The sequence below is a fragment of the Grammomys surdaster genome, unplaced genomic scaffold, assembly GCF_004785775.1.
Source record: "Grammomys surdaster isolate TR1022 unplaced genomic scaffold, NIH_TR_1.0 224, whole genome shotgun sequence".
NCBI lineage: Eukaryota > Metazoa > Chordata > Mammalia > Rodentia > Muridae > Grammomys > Grammomys surdaster.
In genome coordinates, this window is record NW_021604669.1 from 10,244,694 (window position 1) to 10,259,629 (window position 14,936).

General features: G+C 37.5%; 1 protein-coding gene across 5 annotated transcripts in view; it reads left to right on the top strand.

The window, feature by feature from the left end:
* The window catches only part of Fam49b (family with sequence similarity 49 member B), a 130,162-nt gene extending 115,439 nt beyond the window's left edge, over nt 1-14,723 (top strand). For all 5 annotated transcript variants that reach the window (XM_028773223.1, XM_028773224.1, XM_028773225.1 and 2 more), the window contains 7 exons: nt 3,289-3,425; nt 4,645-4,722; nt 6,751-6,867; nt 7,728-7,807; nt 8,883-9,009; nt 9,907-9,977; nt 12,147-14,723. In XM_028773223.1, coding sequence (XP_028629056.1) covers nt 3,289-3,425; nt 4,645-4,722; nt 6,751-6,867; nt 7,728-7,807; nt 8,883-9,009; nt 9,907-9,977; nt 12,147-12,210 — 674 coding nt within the window. In that variant the 3' untranslated portion in view covers nt 12,211-14,723. The remainder of the gene's footprint in view (nt 1-3,288; nt 3,426-4,644; nt 4,723-6,750; nt 6,868-7,727; nt 7,808-8,882; nt 9,010-9,906; nt 9,978-12,146) is intronic.
* Nucleotides 14,724-14,936: the final 213 nt, after the last annotated feature.

Here is a 14,936-nt window from a genome sequence, read left to right on the forward strand (position 1 = left end):
TCTCTCCCTCTCTCCCTCTCTCTCTCTCTCTCCCTCCCTCCCTCCCTTTCCTAATGTACATTGGTGTTGTCTGCTTATGTGTGTGTGAGGGTACCAGATCCCCTGGAACTGGAGTTACAAACAGTTGTGAACTGCCATGTGGGTGCTGGGAATTGAACCCTGGTCATGGTCCTTTGGAAGACAACCAATGCTCTCTGGAAAGCCATCTCTCCAGCTCCCAAACATTTCTTACTACAAGTTATAGCTGTAGGTTATTTTTGCATGAAATTAATTGAAGAGTGAAGCATGAAAATTTGTTCTTGTTCAGTTATTTGGATTTTAGTGAAGTGTCTCTCTGGTCTGTAGCTTTGCATTCTCTGTAATCTCTATCAACTTAGGTCTTCTCATCCTGATTATTTTGACTACTGTATACACTCGTTTTTACCCTGTTAATACTTAGCATCCTTTGAAGTTAAAATGCTCAGATTTTATTGAAGCTATCTTGGTCCCCTAGTGTGTATCATTGAACAATGGAAAAACAAACCCAAGTGGGTGGGTTGCAATGTTTTCTGATGTTCTAGATGTTAGAATTAATTTGGTATGTCTTGTGGATGCTGTTCTACTCCAGCAGAGAATATAGTAACAGTCCATAGCAAAAGCTTGATGTTCTTGCTACTGTAGCAGGCCTTGAGCCTTTCAAAAGAGATCTCTTAGGGGCTTCTATAAAGTCATGAGTAAAGTAAACCTTTGAGACCTAATGGATTACCCTACCTGAAAAGTCAGTAACCTGGCTAATACTATTTCTAGTTCCCTTGCTAACAGGATGCATTTCTTTGACTCAGTGTTGTTGAATGAGTGGCTGATAGTTTAATAGCTGCACAGATTTGGTATCTCAAATATGTATTAGGTCTTTAAAATCAGAAAAATACATGCTAGGTTTTTGGGGGCATAACAGCCCTGTTTGACTCTTACTAGCTGAACAAACAGTCTTGATCATATCCAGAGTTTCAGTATTCTGTCTAGACTTGCAGTCTGTTCAGTCTTCTGCTTATATCTCTTAAACCTCTCCCAGTTCTCTACTTACCCCTCTATTGGGGAGCCAGAGATGAGAATAAATACCAGACAGCTTGAGAAATACCAACAACAGATCCTACAAAGTGTTGCAGTACCAATGAGAGAGCTCCTGATCTTAGGTGAAGACGTACATATCATATACTTCAGAAGAAGACCCTGACGTCATGCTTGTTTGCATCCTGTTAGAGTTATGAGGCTAATATTGCCAGACTAATTGGAAGATAAAAGTTTTGTTGACAGTTTTGTTGTCCAGAGAAACTTTCTGTGTTTCTGTTGGTCTGAGGCCTAAGAGCCTTTCCTGTTTAGGCAGCTACCTGTGTTTATAGTAATCACAATGCTTTTCTCACCAAGGTCTACCTTCTGTCCCAGGGCTTCTTATGTTCATCATGTTGGTTTGTTTCATTGGACTTTTTTTGTTCTTTGATTTGTTTTGAGGTTTTGGGTTTTGGTGGTGGTGGTTAGTGAGAGTGTGTGTGTGTGTGTGTGTGTGTGTGTGTGTGTGTGTCTGTCTGTGTTTCTCCCCTTTGGTTTTCAAGACAGAATTTCTCTTTGTAGCCCTGGCTGTCCTGAAACTCACTCTGTAGACCAAGCTAACCTTGAAGTAAGAGATCTGTTTGCTTCTGACTCCCAAGTGCTAGGATTGATTAAAGGTGTGCACCAGCACTACCAGACCGCTAATTTTCTTTTAAGTAGTGAACTGTTTGTTTGCTTTTGATTCAGACAGGATCTCTGATAGCCTACGTTAGTCTTGAGCTGACTGTCTGAAGATGACCTTGAACTTTTTTTTTTCTTTCTTTTACATTTATTTATTTAAGGTCTGCAGAGATGACTCAGTAGTTAAGTGTACTTGTTGCTCTTGCAGAGGACCTGGATTTGATTCCTAACACCTGTATGTTGGCTCAAAACGATCTGTGGTTTTCCAGAGAATCTATCTTCTGTTGGCACCATGCATGGATGTAGTACACATACATACATAAATCCAGGCAGATACACACGTTTTATCTGTGTCACAGAACAGGTGTGGAAGTCAAGTTACAGTAGTTGTTTTTTTTTTCTTTTTCCCACCCTGGGGATCCTGTAAGTCTCCTATTCTCCTGACTTTGACCTTGATTGGTTTTGTTTTTGTTTTTGTTTTTGTTTTTTTAAGACATTTTTACCATGTGGTCGTAGCTGGCCTTAATTCATTATGTAGACCACCAGGCTGGCCTTGAACTTACAGATCTACTTGCCTTTCCCTCCATAGGGTTAGGTGCTCCCTCCTCCCCCACTGTGATTTTTGAACTATTGATATTTCTCTTTCAACTTTATGGTTGCTAAGGCAAGCATGCCAGGTCTATGTGGGGATTGAACCAAGGACCCCAAGCCTGCTAGGCAAGCACTGTTTCAATTGAGTTACACTCCCAGCATGCTGCATTGCCCCAAAACATTAAAGACTTAAAAAGCATTCACAATAATTGTGTTCCTATGTGCTGACTGTGTTGTTTCTGCCCCTTCCGAAAGTCATGTCCTTTGAGTTTTCTTATGACAGTTATCCCTAAAGGAAAACTCTTTCCAGGGGTTTTCTTTCTTCTGGTTAACTCGTTGTTCTGGATAACTCTTCTTGTTCTGGCTCAAGAACTCTGAAAGTTGGATAATGTCTTAGTCGAATTGCCATGTTAAAACCCTATCTCACCTGCAGTGTAAAGGCTGGAATGTGAGGTTATATGTGCCTTATAAGGTGTAAGACTGTATGAGAAGATCCAGTAAGGAGAGAACAATTTCAGTTTGTGGGCAGGAATTAATTTTTCTCTGTATTCATTTAATAAATATGTTAATGTCCTTAGAAAATAAGATTTGAGGGTCTTTTGAGCAGAAGAAAATTATGGAAAGTCTGACAGGATGTTAAAGAAAAAAAATAGCATTTGCCTACATTTGATCAAATTTCAGGCTTAATTTCAGCATTTGGGATGCTTAGGATGCCAGAGCTACCAGACAAGGGAGACAGAGGACAGTTTACCCTGTGCCTTTGGGGTTTAGATTCATGCTCTGCATCATTTCAGATCTGACTTTATGATAGAATTTGCTCTTTTAAAGTTCTCATTAAACTAAGTATTACTGCAGTAGATAGTTTAAGTGTGTGCAGTATTAGCAGTGGTAAGGTGTAGGTTTGTCTTGGTTACAGAGAAAGAGTGTGTGCTTCTGAATGTTGGTTGGGAATTGAACTCCCTGACAACTTTTTTATCTTCTTTTCCTTAGAAGCAGCATTAAGAGGCCTTCTGGGAGCCTTGACTAGTACGCCATACTCCCCCACCCAGCATCTAGAGCGAGAGCAGGCTCTTGCTAAACAGTTTGCAGAGATTCTTCACTTCACACTCCGGTTTGATGAACTCAAGGTAGAGTCTGCTGATACGCTTTTTATGAAAATCATGTTTTTTCACTGAATAGTAGGAGGAGGAACCTTTTAAAACCTGTATTTAAATGATTTCAACCCACCTGAAAAGCTAGACTTAAAATGGCAGCTCTTTGAAGTGGCAGCCAGCCAAGTACACAGGAGTCGGTGTTCACTGTAGTCCATTGAGTTTGTAAGCAGAAAGTAATTCCAAGTTGCTTCTTTGTTTTTTTTCGTTCTGTTTGTTCAATTTATTTCAACTGTTTTTTTATACAAAACATTTTTTCTTTCCCTTCCTCACCACTTTTTTTCCCCGTTGATCTCATCATCTGGCTTTTTATTATATTTATACCTATAAATCACATGTTGCAATATGGGGCAAGTCTTAAGTAATACTTTTTTCTTTCAAGACAGGGGTTCTCTGTCTTGAAATAGCCTTGGCTGTCCTAGAACTTGCTCTCTTGGCCTTGAACTCGTAGAGATCACCTTCCTCTGACTCCTTAGTGCTAAAATTAAAGGCATGCACCTCTACCACCTGGAATATACTGTTTTGGTTTTTTTTAATTGAAGTCCTGAGTTCAAATTATAAGACTTGATTTTTCAGGATCTTGTATATGTTTTCTAGAAAATGGAAGAGTTACAGTTCTGTGTTACTTCATATAGTATTATAGACAACTATTAATTACTATTAATATTTTGGGCACAAAAGTACAAAAATATAAAGTACATACAGATTTTTTTATTCAAAGCAAGTACCCTTACATTTGTTTTTTGTTTGGTTTTATAATATCAATATTTTCGATAAACAAGCTCTTAATATTACCTAAAGTTATTGAAAAGGAGGAATGCATAATGCCCACAATTGGAAAACAGTCGATGGTTTTATGGTTAGAATGAGTGCTGCTGTGTGTGGTAGTACACACCTTTAGTCCCAGCATTCCAGCACTTGGAGAAGGCAGAGGCCAAAAGGTCTCTGTGAGTTCAAGGTCCTTGAACTCTGCAAGGTTCAAGACCTTGTCTCCAAGGGAAAAAATGAATTGAAGAGTTCAAAAATACTACAGGCTTTTGTGAGTATACCGGGTAGTTGTTAAAGTTACATGAGAATGCTAGGTTACCAATTCACAATAAATTAGATTTTTCACCTAGCTTACATTAGCATTTGATACATAGCAGTCATCTTTCATACATTATAGCGTTCTTTCATACATGTCCTCCCTCTTTAGATGACAAATCCTGCCATACAAAATGACTTCAGCTACTATAGAAGAACATTGAGTCGTATGAGAATTAATAACGTCCCGGTAAGCTTTTGCTATGAATTAGGTTTAGTGGTGGTAATAACTTGATTTTATTCTTCCCTTTGTTCATCCCTTTGTTCATTCATTTACCCTCCCACTTATTAGATGTTTTTTGTTTGTTTTGTTTTTTTGAGACAAAGTCTCTACATTGCAGTGGATGTCCTAGAACTTACTATGTAGACCAGGCTAGCTTGGAACTCACTGAAATCCACCAGCCTCCGGCTCCAGTTTATTCAAAAGTTAAAGCTCATAATTATGAGTAACCATACTGTGGAAGGAGAGCTCAAAGGATAGCAAATCATAGAGCATATATTCTTTTTTTCTCCTGCTGTTCATTTCCACAACCACTTCAATAAAATTGTATTTTGTCTTTATATCAGTGATACTTTAAATCTATTTGTATATTATTATTTTAACTGAACAGAAAATTTTACATGAAGGTTATGGATACAGTGGTGAATCCTGAAGAAACTTGACCCAGAATGAGAAAATTAACTGCCAGTGGCAAGAGGTCATCTGCCTCACGCTGATGAGAAAGTCATTTCTGGGCCCGTGTCATAGCAGCATAGCTTCTTTCCTAGTTCCTTAGGGCTGCTAATCTCTTCTGTCCTCCCAAAGTGTTTAGTGCTTCTGTCTGCTTTCATGGAATTACAGATGAAGATACTCTGTGTGTTTAGGGGACCCATATTATGGTAATTGGTGTCAAAATAGGAGAAATCACAACACAAGTCTATGCTCAGGTTAATAGTTTGATGTAGATGTACTGGAGCTGTGTGCGGAGTGATAAAGGGTCAGAGAGAATTTTTAAGTTCCAAAGGCACCATTTTCTTTCATATTTATTGATACTGAAAAATCTCTATGAAATGGTTATTTTAAAATGGGTGCCAGGTTGGAGGTAAAGGGTTTCTCTGTTCTTTACAACAGTTTGGGTTTATACAGACCACCTAGTATGAAACTGATTATAATGTCTGGTTTGTTTGTTTTTCAAACTTTCATTCGGTAAATAGAAACGACACTCAGTCATTTGCCCTCTTTGCCATCTCTATCTCTACACAAGAGGCCCAGGTCTTTAGAGAGATCTTCAAACTGTCATACACTCTCAAGAGTTATGTACAAAGTCAGAAGTTCTCAGTGAGACTGCTCATACTCAGATTCTTGCCCATCTTGCCTTGTACTGTCTCCTTTTTCTGTTAACCTCAGAGCCCATTTTCCTCTCTCTTTCAGTTAATTTGTACCACATAACTTTTATCTACTTTTTGGATCTGTCTGCCTCTTATTATGGGTTGGTTTCCTTTCCTTTCTCTTTCCTTTTTTTTTTTTTTTAAACATTTACTTGATACTCCTTTTAATACTCTAAATGGATCCCTATTTGTAAGGAAAATGCTAAACTTAAAGTAGTATTTAAGGCTCTCAACAGTCTCACTTCTAATTTTCACTAGTTGCTGTCTGCTATTACACTGAATGTGTCAAAATGTGCTCTGCTAAGTCATTTTAAAAATATATTTTCCTTCTGCCAATAGAAATACCTTGATCATTTATATATACATCACCACTTGTAAAAGCCCAAGTTTTCATCAATCCTCCGTATTTTCTTCTAGTCTGAGAGCCTCTTCCTTCTGTTACCTGTATTTTATCATGGGTTTGTACTGGAAGACGGGGTGTAACTTCATAATCACCCTTTCATCTCCCAGAGATTTCTCAGCAGTCTCTTGTGTAGTAAGATGTCCCATCAACTTACTACAATTCCATAATACTATTTAATATGTTTGAGTAGATAATTTTTCTTTCTAAACAATTGCTTAATATTATTTGCAGTCTCTTTATTTTTAAAGAATAGTCGAGTGGTATTATTTAATATGTTTGAGTAGATAGTTTTTCTTTCTAAACAATTGCTTAATATTATTTGCAGTCTCTTTATTTTTAAAGAATAGTCGAGTGGTATTTGTATACAAAGGTCTGAACTTAATTTTAAAGGTATTTACTAAGTTGTCTTAATAATTTGTGAATTAATGTCAAGTGATTTCCACACAGGCAGAAGGAGAAAATGAAGTAAATAATGAATTGGCAAACCGAATGTCTTTGTTTTATGCTGAGGCCACCCCAATGCTGAAAACTTTAAGTGACGCAACAACAAAATTTGTATCGGAGGTAAGTTGCTGGGGACCCTTCTCTGCATTGATGCTATTCCGCTCACTGCAGATGTGATGACCTTAGCAGTCCTGTGATTCCAAGTACTACCCTTAGACTGGCACCCCTAAATGAATCTGCTTAGGCACAGCTGTCCACTTGGTGTGAAGTCACTCTGGAGGTACTTTGAGTACTGCTGTGATTACATCCCTAAGTGTAAGTTTTATAACCCTCCCTTATTCTGTTTTCTTCACTAATAATTAAAATTTCAAGGATGATCATTTTAAATTCCTTTCTGCATTGATTTCATCTGATCCACAGATCATTCTGCTGGATCTTCTGAAGTATATAATGCTTATGAAAACTTAGCCTTTGCTCCTGCTACATACCCAGATCAGACTGGTATTCTTATTTCTACTCTTGTTCTACTAAATATTTTCTCTGGCCTGCCATTAAGCCTGATGATTTGAGTCTGATTTCTAGGATTCGTAAAGTAGGAGAGAACAGACTCTATTGTGGCACAAAAGAATACCCACATACCAAAAGTAAGATGTAATTAAATAAATAAAATTTCCCTTCAGGATAATCTTCATTTCTGAGCCCCTCATCTCCTGTATTTGAAAGGTTGTGCTTATTCTTGCTCACCTAACAGAAATCTCTTTTAAAGGCAGCAAGATCTCAGCTGCTTTGTACATGGCTCTATCCCCTGATCATGAAACTGTGATTAGAATCACAATCATTGCTTAGAAAGTTAGAAATAAGAGCCAGGTCATTTGCTGGTTTCTGGGATTCTATAAAGTTTTAAAATATTTTAAAATTATTCTTAAGTATCACATTTTTGACGTTTACTTGCTTTTTTTGTTCTCTCTATACACTTACAGAATAAAAATTTGCCAATAGAAAATACCACAGATTGCTTAAGCACTATGGCAAGTGTATGCAGAGTCATGCTGGAGACACCGTGAGTATTAGCTGATGTATTTCACTTCAGCAACATTGCTGAAATGACTGGTATTTTAAAGCAGATCCAAACAAACATGTCTCTATGGAAAAAAAAATGAAGCTTAGCCTGACCATCAAATGTTGAATATTTGAACAAAGTCAAAATAATTTGGCAGCTTAGTGTGTTTATTTTTAAAACATAGAGTTGAACTATGGACACTTTAATTTTTTTCCCATCAGAACAGAAATTTCATGATTTTGAGGGTCCAGGGAAGATTCCTTTCAGAAGGCTATGTTATATTTCATTCGCCACATTATCTCACACTTTAGTTTTGTCCTTGTTTCCTCACAGACTTGATTTATCTGAAGGCATTTGTGGTACATATGATTGCTTTTACTATCAGCATCAGAATGAATGTGTCTTGGATTCTTGAATAAGATAGTTTTTATTAAAGACCTTTTGTTTTTGTATCACTCATTTCCCAAAGCTCTTCTATACACTGTGTTATTGATAAACTCAAGGGGCAGGAAGAAAAGTACCTCCCACTCTTTCCTCCTGAGTAAGGGAATGAGGTCTAGGGAAATAAAGGAATACATAGTGCCAGCCTGGATCACATAGTAGATACATAATACCTGCTGGATCACAGTGTCCCCATTCTGGTCTGGTCTACTGCTATGTCACATTGTATCCTGTGTAGATCAGAGTTCTATTTTTCTTTTTCTAAATGAGACAGTTGATCAAGTCCTGTAATATAATAGATACACATAAATAGCAAACTTGCTTGCTCCATTGAGCAAGTGACTTTTCTCACGTTGCTAAGCACCCATTCCCAAACTCTTATTTCAGGACAATTTTTGCTTTCTCCGAAATTGTTGAAGAGGTAATATAATACCCTGGTGGATACAAATGTGGACCATAATATGTCAGTTTTAAGACTTCACCATGTCCACTTACTCTCCCTAATGGCCGCGTAGAGAAGGGATAATGTTGACATTCTTTTCAGAGATCAAAGTAGTCCGTATTAAGTGTGGGAGTAGTAAGTTCATTATGAGTTTGTAATGTGCCTCATCCACCTGAATCTTCTGCTCTGCAGGGAATATAGAAGCAGATTTACCAATGAAGAGACAGTATCATTCTGCTTGAGGGTAATGGTGGGTGTCATAATACTCTATGACCACGTCCATCCAGTGGGAGCATTTGCCAAAACTTCTAAAATTGATGTAAGTTACCTATTGCTTTATGTGATTGCAAATTATTCTTATACATGGAAATTAATAAGGTTTTATTTAAAGAATAACAGGCTGGACTTCCAGATTCTGATCACAGTTTGTGATCCTGTTGGAATACCTTCTTTTCCACTGTCCTGTATTTCTGGTTGCTAGCCAGTATATGAGTATGTTAGATGATTGAGTGATGTTACTGATAGTGAGTGGTAATGGTGAATATTTCTCTAATGATTACATAAAATTTCATATTCTTTGCCTAATAACTAAAGATTATTAGGTTTATTTCAGAACATTAAAAGCCAACATTGGTGCTTCTTTAAGAAAGTGGAAGAGTCTATGTTTTTTGTTTTGTTGTTATTGTTGCTTCCTTTTTCTATTCATAATAGTTTATTGCTTTCTACTTTCATTATCTGCTGGGGATAGAAGTTCCTATTAGAAATGGAAGTTCTCATTTCTCTGTTTACTCTTGAACAGTCTAACTAGTATTTGGTGGGGATTATCTGATAATTACTATTTCAAGCATTTTAGTTCTCAGTTATGGGTTGCTAGCTTTCAGATGTATCTGTTTTATATCAAGAAAAACAAGTTACCATTAGCTTACTTGTGTGGTATCCATGTCCCAGAATTTTTACCTTGTTCCTCTGTGCCTGTGAACATTGTTCTAGAATTTTCCGTTCACTACAGCAGCTTCACTTTAGGAGATTAAATAATACAGTTGCTAGGAAGTGGTAGAGTATGAGGCTAAATACACGTCCACCCCCAAGAATGAATAAGTTAGCATTTCTAGTATATGGTCTCTTCAGTTCCGTAGTAAGGTTCCAATTTTAGTTTTGCTTTTTTTAAATGAATGTTATATAAAAAAGTGGTATTTACTTTTTCTTTTCTCCTCAGATGAAAGGTTGTATCAAAGTTCTTAAGGACCAACCTCCTAATAGTGTAGAAGGTCTTCTCAATGCTCTCAGGTATGTATATGTACCTAAGCATGTCAAAAATATTTGTTAGGTTTTTGAATAGCACCTAAGAGATACTTCAGTAATGTTCAAGCTGAAGATTTTGCTTATTAGTATTGTTGCTTCAAAGCGGTGATAACAGTACTGTATAATGAGGACTGTGTGTAGACGATGCCAGCTTTGTTTCTTGGCTCAACATTTTGCTCTACTGTTTGTCCCTTTGACGCAGGATTGCTTCTTGTAACTTTAATGCATGCCGATTCACAATTATAGGAAAATTTAAAGAAAAACCATGTGATCTATGTGTAGGCTTCCTAGTGAGTTTTTCCTTACGCATGTAGAGAATCATAACTCATTGTAATTACTGGCCTGTTAATAGAACAATACAGAGTTCTATGGTAATTCCTCTTCTCTTGAGTAACCTAGTAACATTTCTGTATTCCTGCTTTTATGTCTGCATTATCTTTGTTTTGAGAAGTCATTGTTGATTTAGTTACTGAAGCTTCTGCAGTGCTGCATGACATCTTTTTAAGTGAACATCTTCATGCTTTATAACATACTGGCACAGAGTCAACTTAAAAGAATTTCACAACCTAGAAGCTAATTTTCTATATTATTTGAGGTTTAAACAAAAAATAATATGAACATAGAAATATTTATGTAGTAATATTTATATCATAAAGTGCTATGTAAGTGGTTTCAGCCTGAATAAAGGAGAGCTACTTTAAATGAACATTAGGAAACAAAAACTTAGTTTAATTAAATCCATATACTGTCAGGGATTTGTAGCCACATACCCAAAGTTTAAAAATTTTCTCCTTTCTTTTGTATTGCAAACTACATTTTAAATTTTGCTATGTAGCGCATGGGCCTCTTTACATCCTTTTTGGATGTTATCTGTTTCTCAGTGTGCCTGATTTTTTTTTTTTTCTAATCTTTTTTTCTTTCCCGGAAGGGTCAGTCTCTGAACAGGTGTCAGGAAATCTATTATGAAATGTATTGTTAAAAGTTAGGAGCATGTTCCTGGTATGGTGGTATATACCTTTTAAACCCAAGAGGCCAACCTTAGTGAAAGCCTATCTCAAAAATCTAAACTAGCTTAAAGGTAAAGGAGGTTGTGAAGGTGTTTAGTATTTCTTATGTTACCTTAAAGGAAGCACACCAAAAGAGTAGTTGAGAACCCCCGCAGTGCAGCAGTTCTGCTTTTAGAACTTATGTATGGGGTTAGTGGAGTCTCCTTTTCTTGGTGTTAGAGCCAAGGAGGGGGCAGTAGTGTTAAGTGCTGGACTGATGTGAAATGTTTCCACAGGAGGTAGTGGTGAGGAAAGCAGAAATACCCTGTTAGTTTTACTAAGTTGTAAGGAAAACGTTTGAACCTATTGGTTCATAGTAAGCATATTCTGTGTCTGACTCTCACTTTTTATCTGGGGCTTTATAATGCTAGTGATGATGCTTTATGGACGTGATGAGTACCAGTTCTTGTCACCACATATTTCCAGTGCAGTCTTGAATGTCAGGCCTCTGTTTACCCAAGCGGTGGGTGGTGTGGGTAGTTGTGGGCACTGCTTGCATCTGTATTCTTATCACACGAACTCAGAAGTACTGCCGGTTCTGAGGAACAGAGTTGATGCAGGGTTTCATTCCTGAAATTGATGTCCTTTTGATATCCCAGTCTGGTTCATTATGTATTGAACTTGGGTGTGTTTCAGAAATAGATTGTCAGACATGCAGAGTTCCAGGTCACCACCTCTGCATGTCTGACAACATTAAATCTCAGTTTCATATACTAAAACTGAATATTGCCTATTGTTTTGTTTTTCTCCCTTAGTGATCCAAAAACCTAAAAAGAGTGTATGTTCTTAATTCACATGCCCTGCAAAATAGTCTGTATTTGGGACAGGAGCCATAATTTGCGAACATGTGGGATAGATCTGTCATTTTCCTTTCAATGAGAGGTAGCTAATTGTTGTTAGATTTTTGGCTCATCATTTCAGTGAGGTGCTTATAACCAAGTGACCAGCAACTGGCTGCTCCTATTGGATGGGGGAGCCTGATCAGGATTAAAACTGCCATCCTAAGGCAAAAATTTGTGAGGTTGATTGACCAGCTACTCATCTTGGCATATTATGCAACCCATTCAGACTTTGATTAACTTAACGTTGTTTACTCTATTTTGTATAGGTACACAACAAAACATTTGAATGATGAGACTACCTCCAAGCAAATTAGGTCCATGCTGCAGTAAGGGCTGTGGAGCAGGCCCCTGCTGCAGTTGGATGGAGCACACAGTGTTCTTCAGTGACCGAGAATGCAGTCTTAGTGAATGCCATTAAATCTCCTTATTCTTGCTTTGGTTTCTTTCCTCTGTTCCTCTTCCCACTTTTTTAATCATGTTCTTGTTCTTAAAGACTTCTTTTCTGTGCCAAAATCAGTAAAGTTATACTTTGAAAGGGATTTTTGTCCTTTCAAAACAGGCCATCTAAGGCAGCTAATTACGCATTGCATTGAGGTCTCTACTGAGAAAAGTTCTGTGACTTGAACTAAATATTTTTAAATGTGGATTTTTTTTGAAAACTAATATTTAATATTGCTTCTCCTGCATGGCGAAACTGCCTATTCTGCTATTTAAAACCCTCATAAATTTATTTTCTACTGCCGCTTTTTCATGTGCAGCCAAAATAAAAATGTTTAAATTAACTGTGTTGTACAAATGGTACCCAACACAAACTTTTTTTAAATTAGTAAGACTTTTGTTTAAAGTTTTAAGTTTGCATTTTGACTTTTTTTTTGTAAGGTTGTATGTTGTGTGTTTAACCTTTATTAACTAACGTTAAAAACTGTGATGTGTGCGTAGAATATTACGTATGCATGTTCATGTTTAAGAATGGCTGTTGATAAAATAAAAATCAGCTTTCCTTTTTCTAAGTGTGGCTTGGTTTACTGAGGTTGTTGGAAGTTTTCTCTGTATATATTTCTGTGAAATGCATATACACATTACATAATTTTTCTTTCTTTTAGGTGATAGCTATGTCTTTTTCAGTTGTTTCTCTTTACCTTTGTCTATGTACATAAGTTGAACTGCTTTTAAAAACTGTTGTGTATAAGATGACCAGTGATTGTGTCATTACGTTGACTTCTGTTCTGATTTAATCTTTAGAGTGTAGTCATAGAAGGAAAACCATAGTTTCTCAGCTCTCGGCTTCAGGAGTAAAAGGGCAGCAACAGGAAGCACAGGGTGTCTCCAAATCAAGAGGAGCCCTTGACATTGGAGGACAGTGAGCAATAAGAGTATGTCCAGAGGAAAGAAGTGAAGACTGTGATCTCACTAGTGGTAGGAGGTGATCATGTGTTTGAGTTTAAAATCATAAAGCCTGAGTCAGTGAAGTTTGTCTTGAGAAGTTTGAAGTTTGAGAGAAGCTGCATGAAAGTTGTCTAATTCAGCCTTGTCAGTGGTTTAATGACAGGTGACCAGAGGTATGAAACAGTTAAAGTGGCTAACCATGGAAGATGATCACAAGCTGCCCTCTGGACCTTCTCCATCACAGCGCCAGATTGTGGTACACACAGCGCTTGGTGAAAAGTTCCTGTTGACTTCTGGCCTCCTGCTTACTTATGTCCCATTTCATACCCTGTTCTCAGCCAAGTTTAACTACTTGCTGTTCACAGATTGTTCTATGTGGTGTTGCTTTGTAACTGATCTGGCTACAACCTGAACCTGGTCTTCCTTCTCTCCTTTTGTCTGTTTGACCAACACCAGCTTTCATCTTTCAAAAATCAACTTCTTTTACTTCCTCCAAAAACCATCAGATGATATTGGCCGTGTCTTCTAACAGTATTATAATGGGTTTAATAGTGCACTCCACAAAAGGTAATGTCTGTCTGGAACCTGTACATATGGCCTCATTTTGAAGAAGGGCATTTTCAGGTGAATGTAAGGACCTATGGATGACATCCTCCTGGATTAGAGTGGGCCCTAACCCCACTGAGAAGTCTTTTTAAGAGAAAAGAAGGGGAAACAGACACAGTGGAGGTCCTCAGAGGATAGAGGCAAAGGTAAACATCATGTCTTGAAATTTCCTGGACCACAGAAGCTAGAAGAAGGTCATGGAACACTTTATCAGAGCCTCTGGAAGGAACTGACCCTATTGCCGTTTTTATTTCAGACTTCTATTATGATGAAAAAATAAGTTTCTATTCTAAGCCACATAGTTTGTGGTAATTTGTTACAGTCAACCTAAGCATTGAATACAACTGTCTCACAGCCTGTTACATCACTACACTTTTATGTCTTCTCTGATACTCATGAGAAGTTACAGTGTCTAGATGCTGCAGAGACTGAGAATGTGAGAGAAGAGCCATGTCATATTCCTTCAGTGTCCCAAGCAAGGATCTTGCATAGAACCTAACTATGGAGAGCTGCCAAGTGAGTAATTGAATGGAGTGAGTGAGCACTGACAAATGAAGTAGATGTAGTCGTCCTGCTGTGGCCTTTTCAGGTAACATGGTTCACACTCTGCATGTTGAAGATTAAGTGGGCAAAACGAATCTTTAACTCTAGCCTAGGGGTCAGTAGCCCAGTCGGTGGGCCAATTCACCTCCCTCTGTACCTACACAACCTGTGAAGTAAGAATGATTTTTAAAACGGGGGAATAAAGGATAACAAATGTTTTTCTAAAAGTTGAAAAAATATTTTGTAGCATGAGAAAAGTATATGAAATTCAAACTCCAGTGTTCATAAATAAAATTTTATTGAACATAGCCTCATTTGTATATATATTATTTATGGCTATTTGTTCATTGTAGCAGCATTGAATCGAATTGTGACAAAGATTGTATGGCCATCAGAGGCTAACGTGTGTACCGGCCCTCAACAGAATTTACCAGTCCCTTTCCTTGAGAGAAATTTGACAGCCTGGAATAATAGGGGTACACTGCTGCAGTGACAGAGGAGCTGCTTCTGGGGAATGGGCT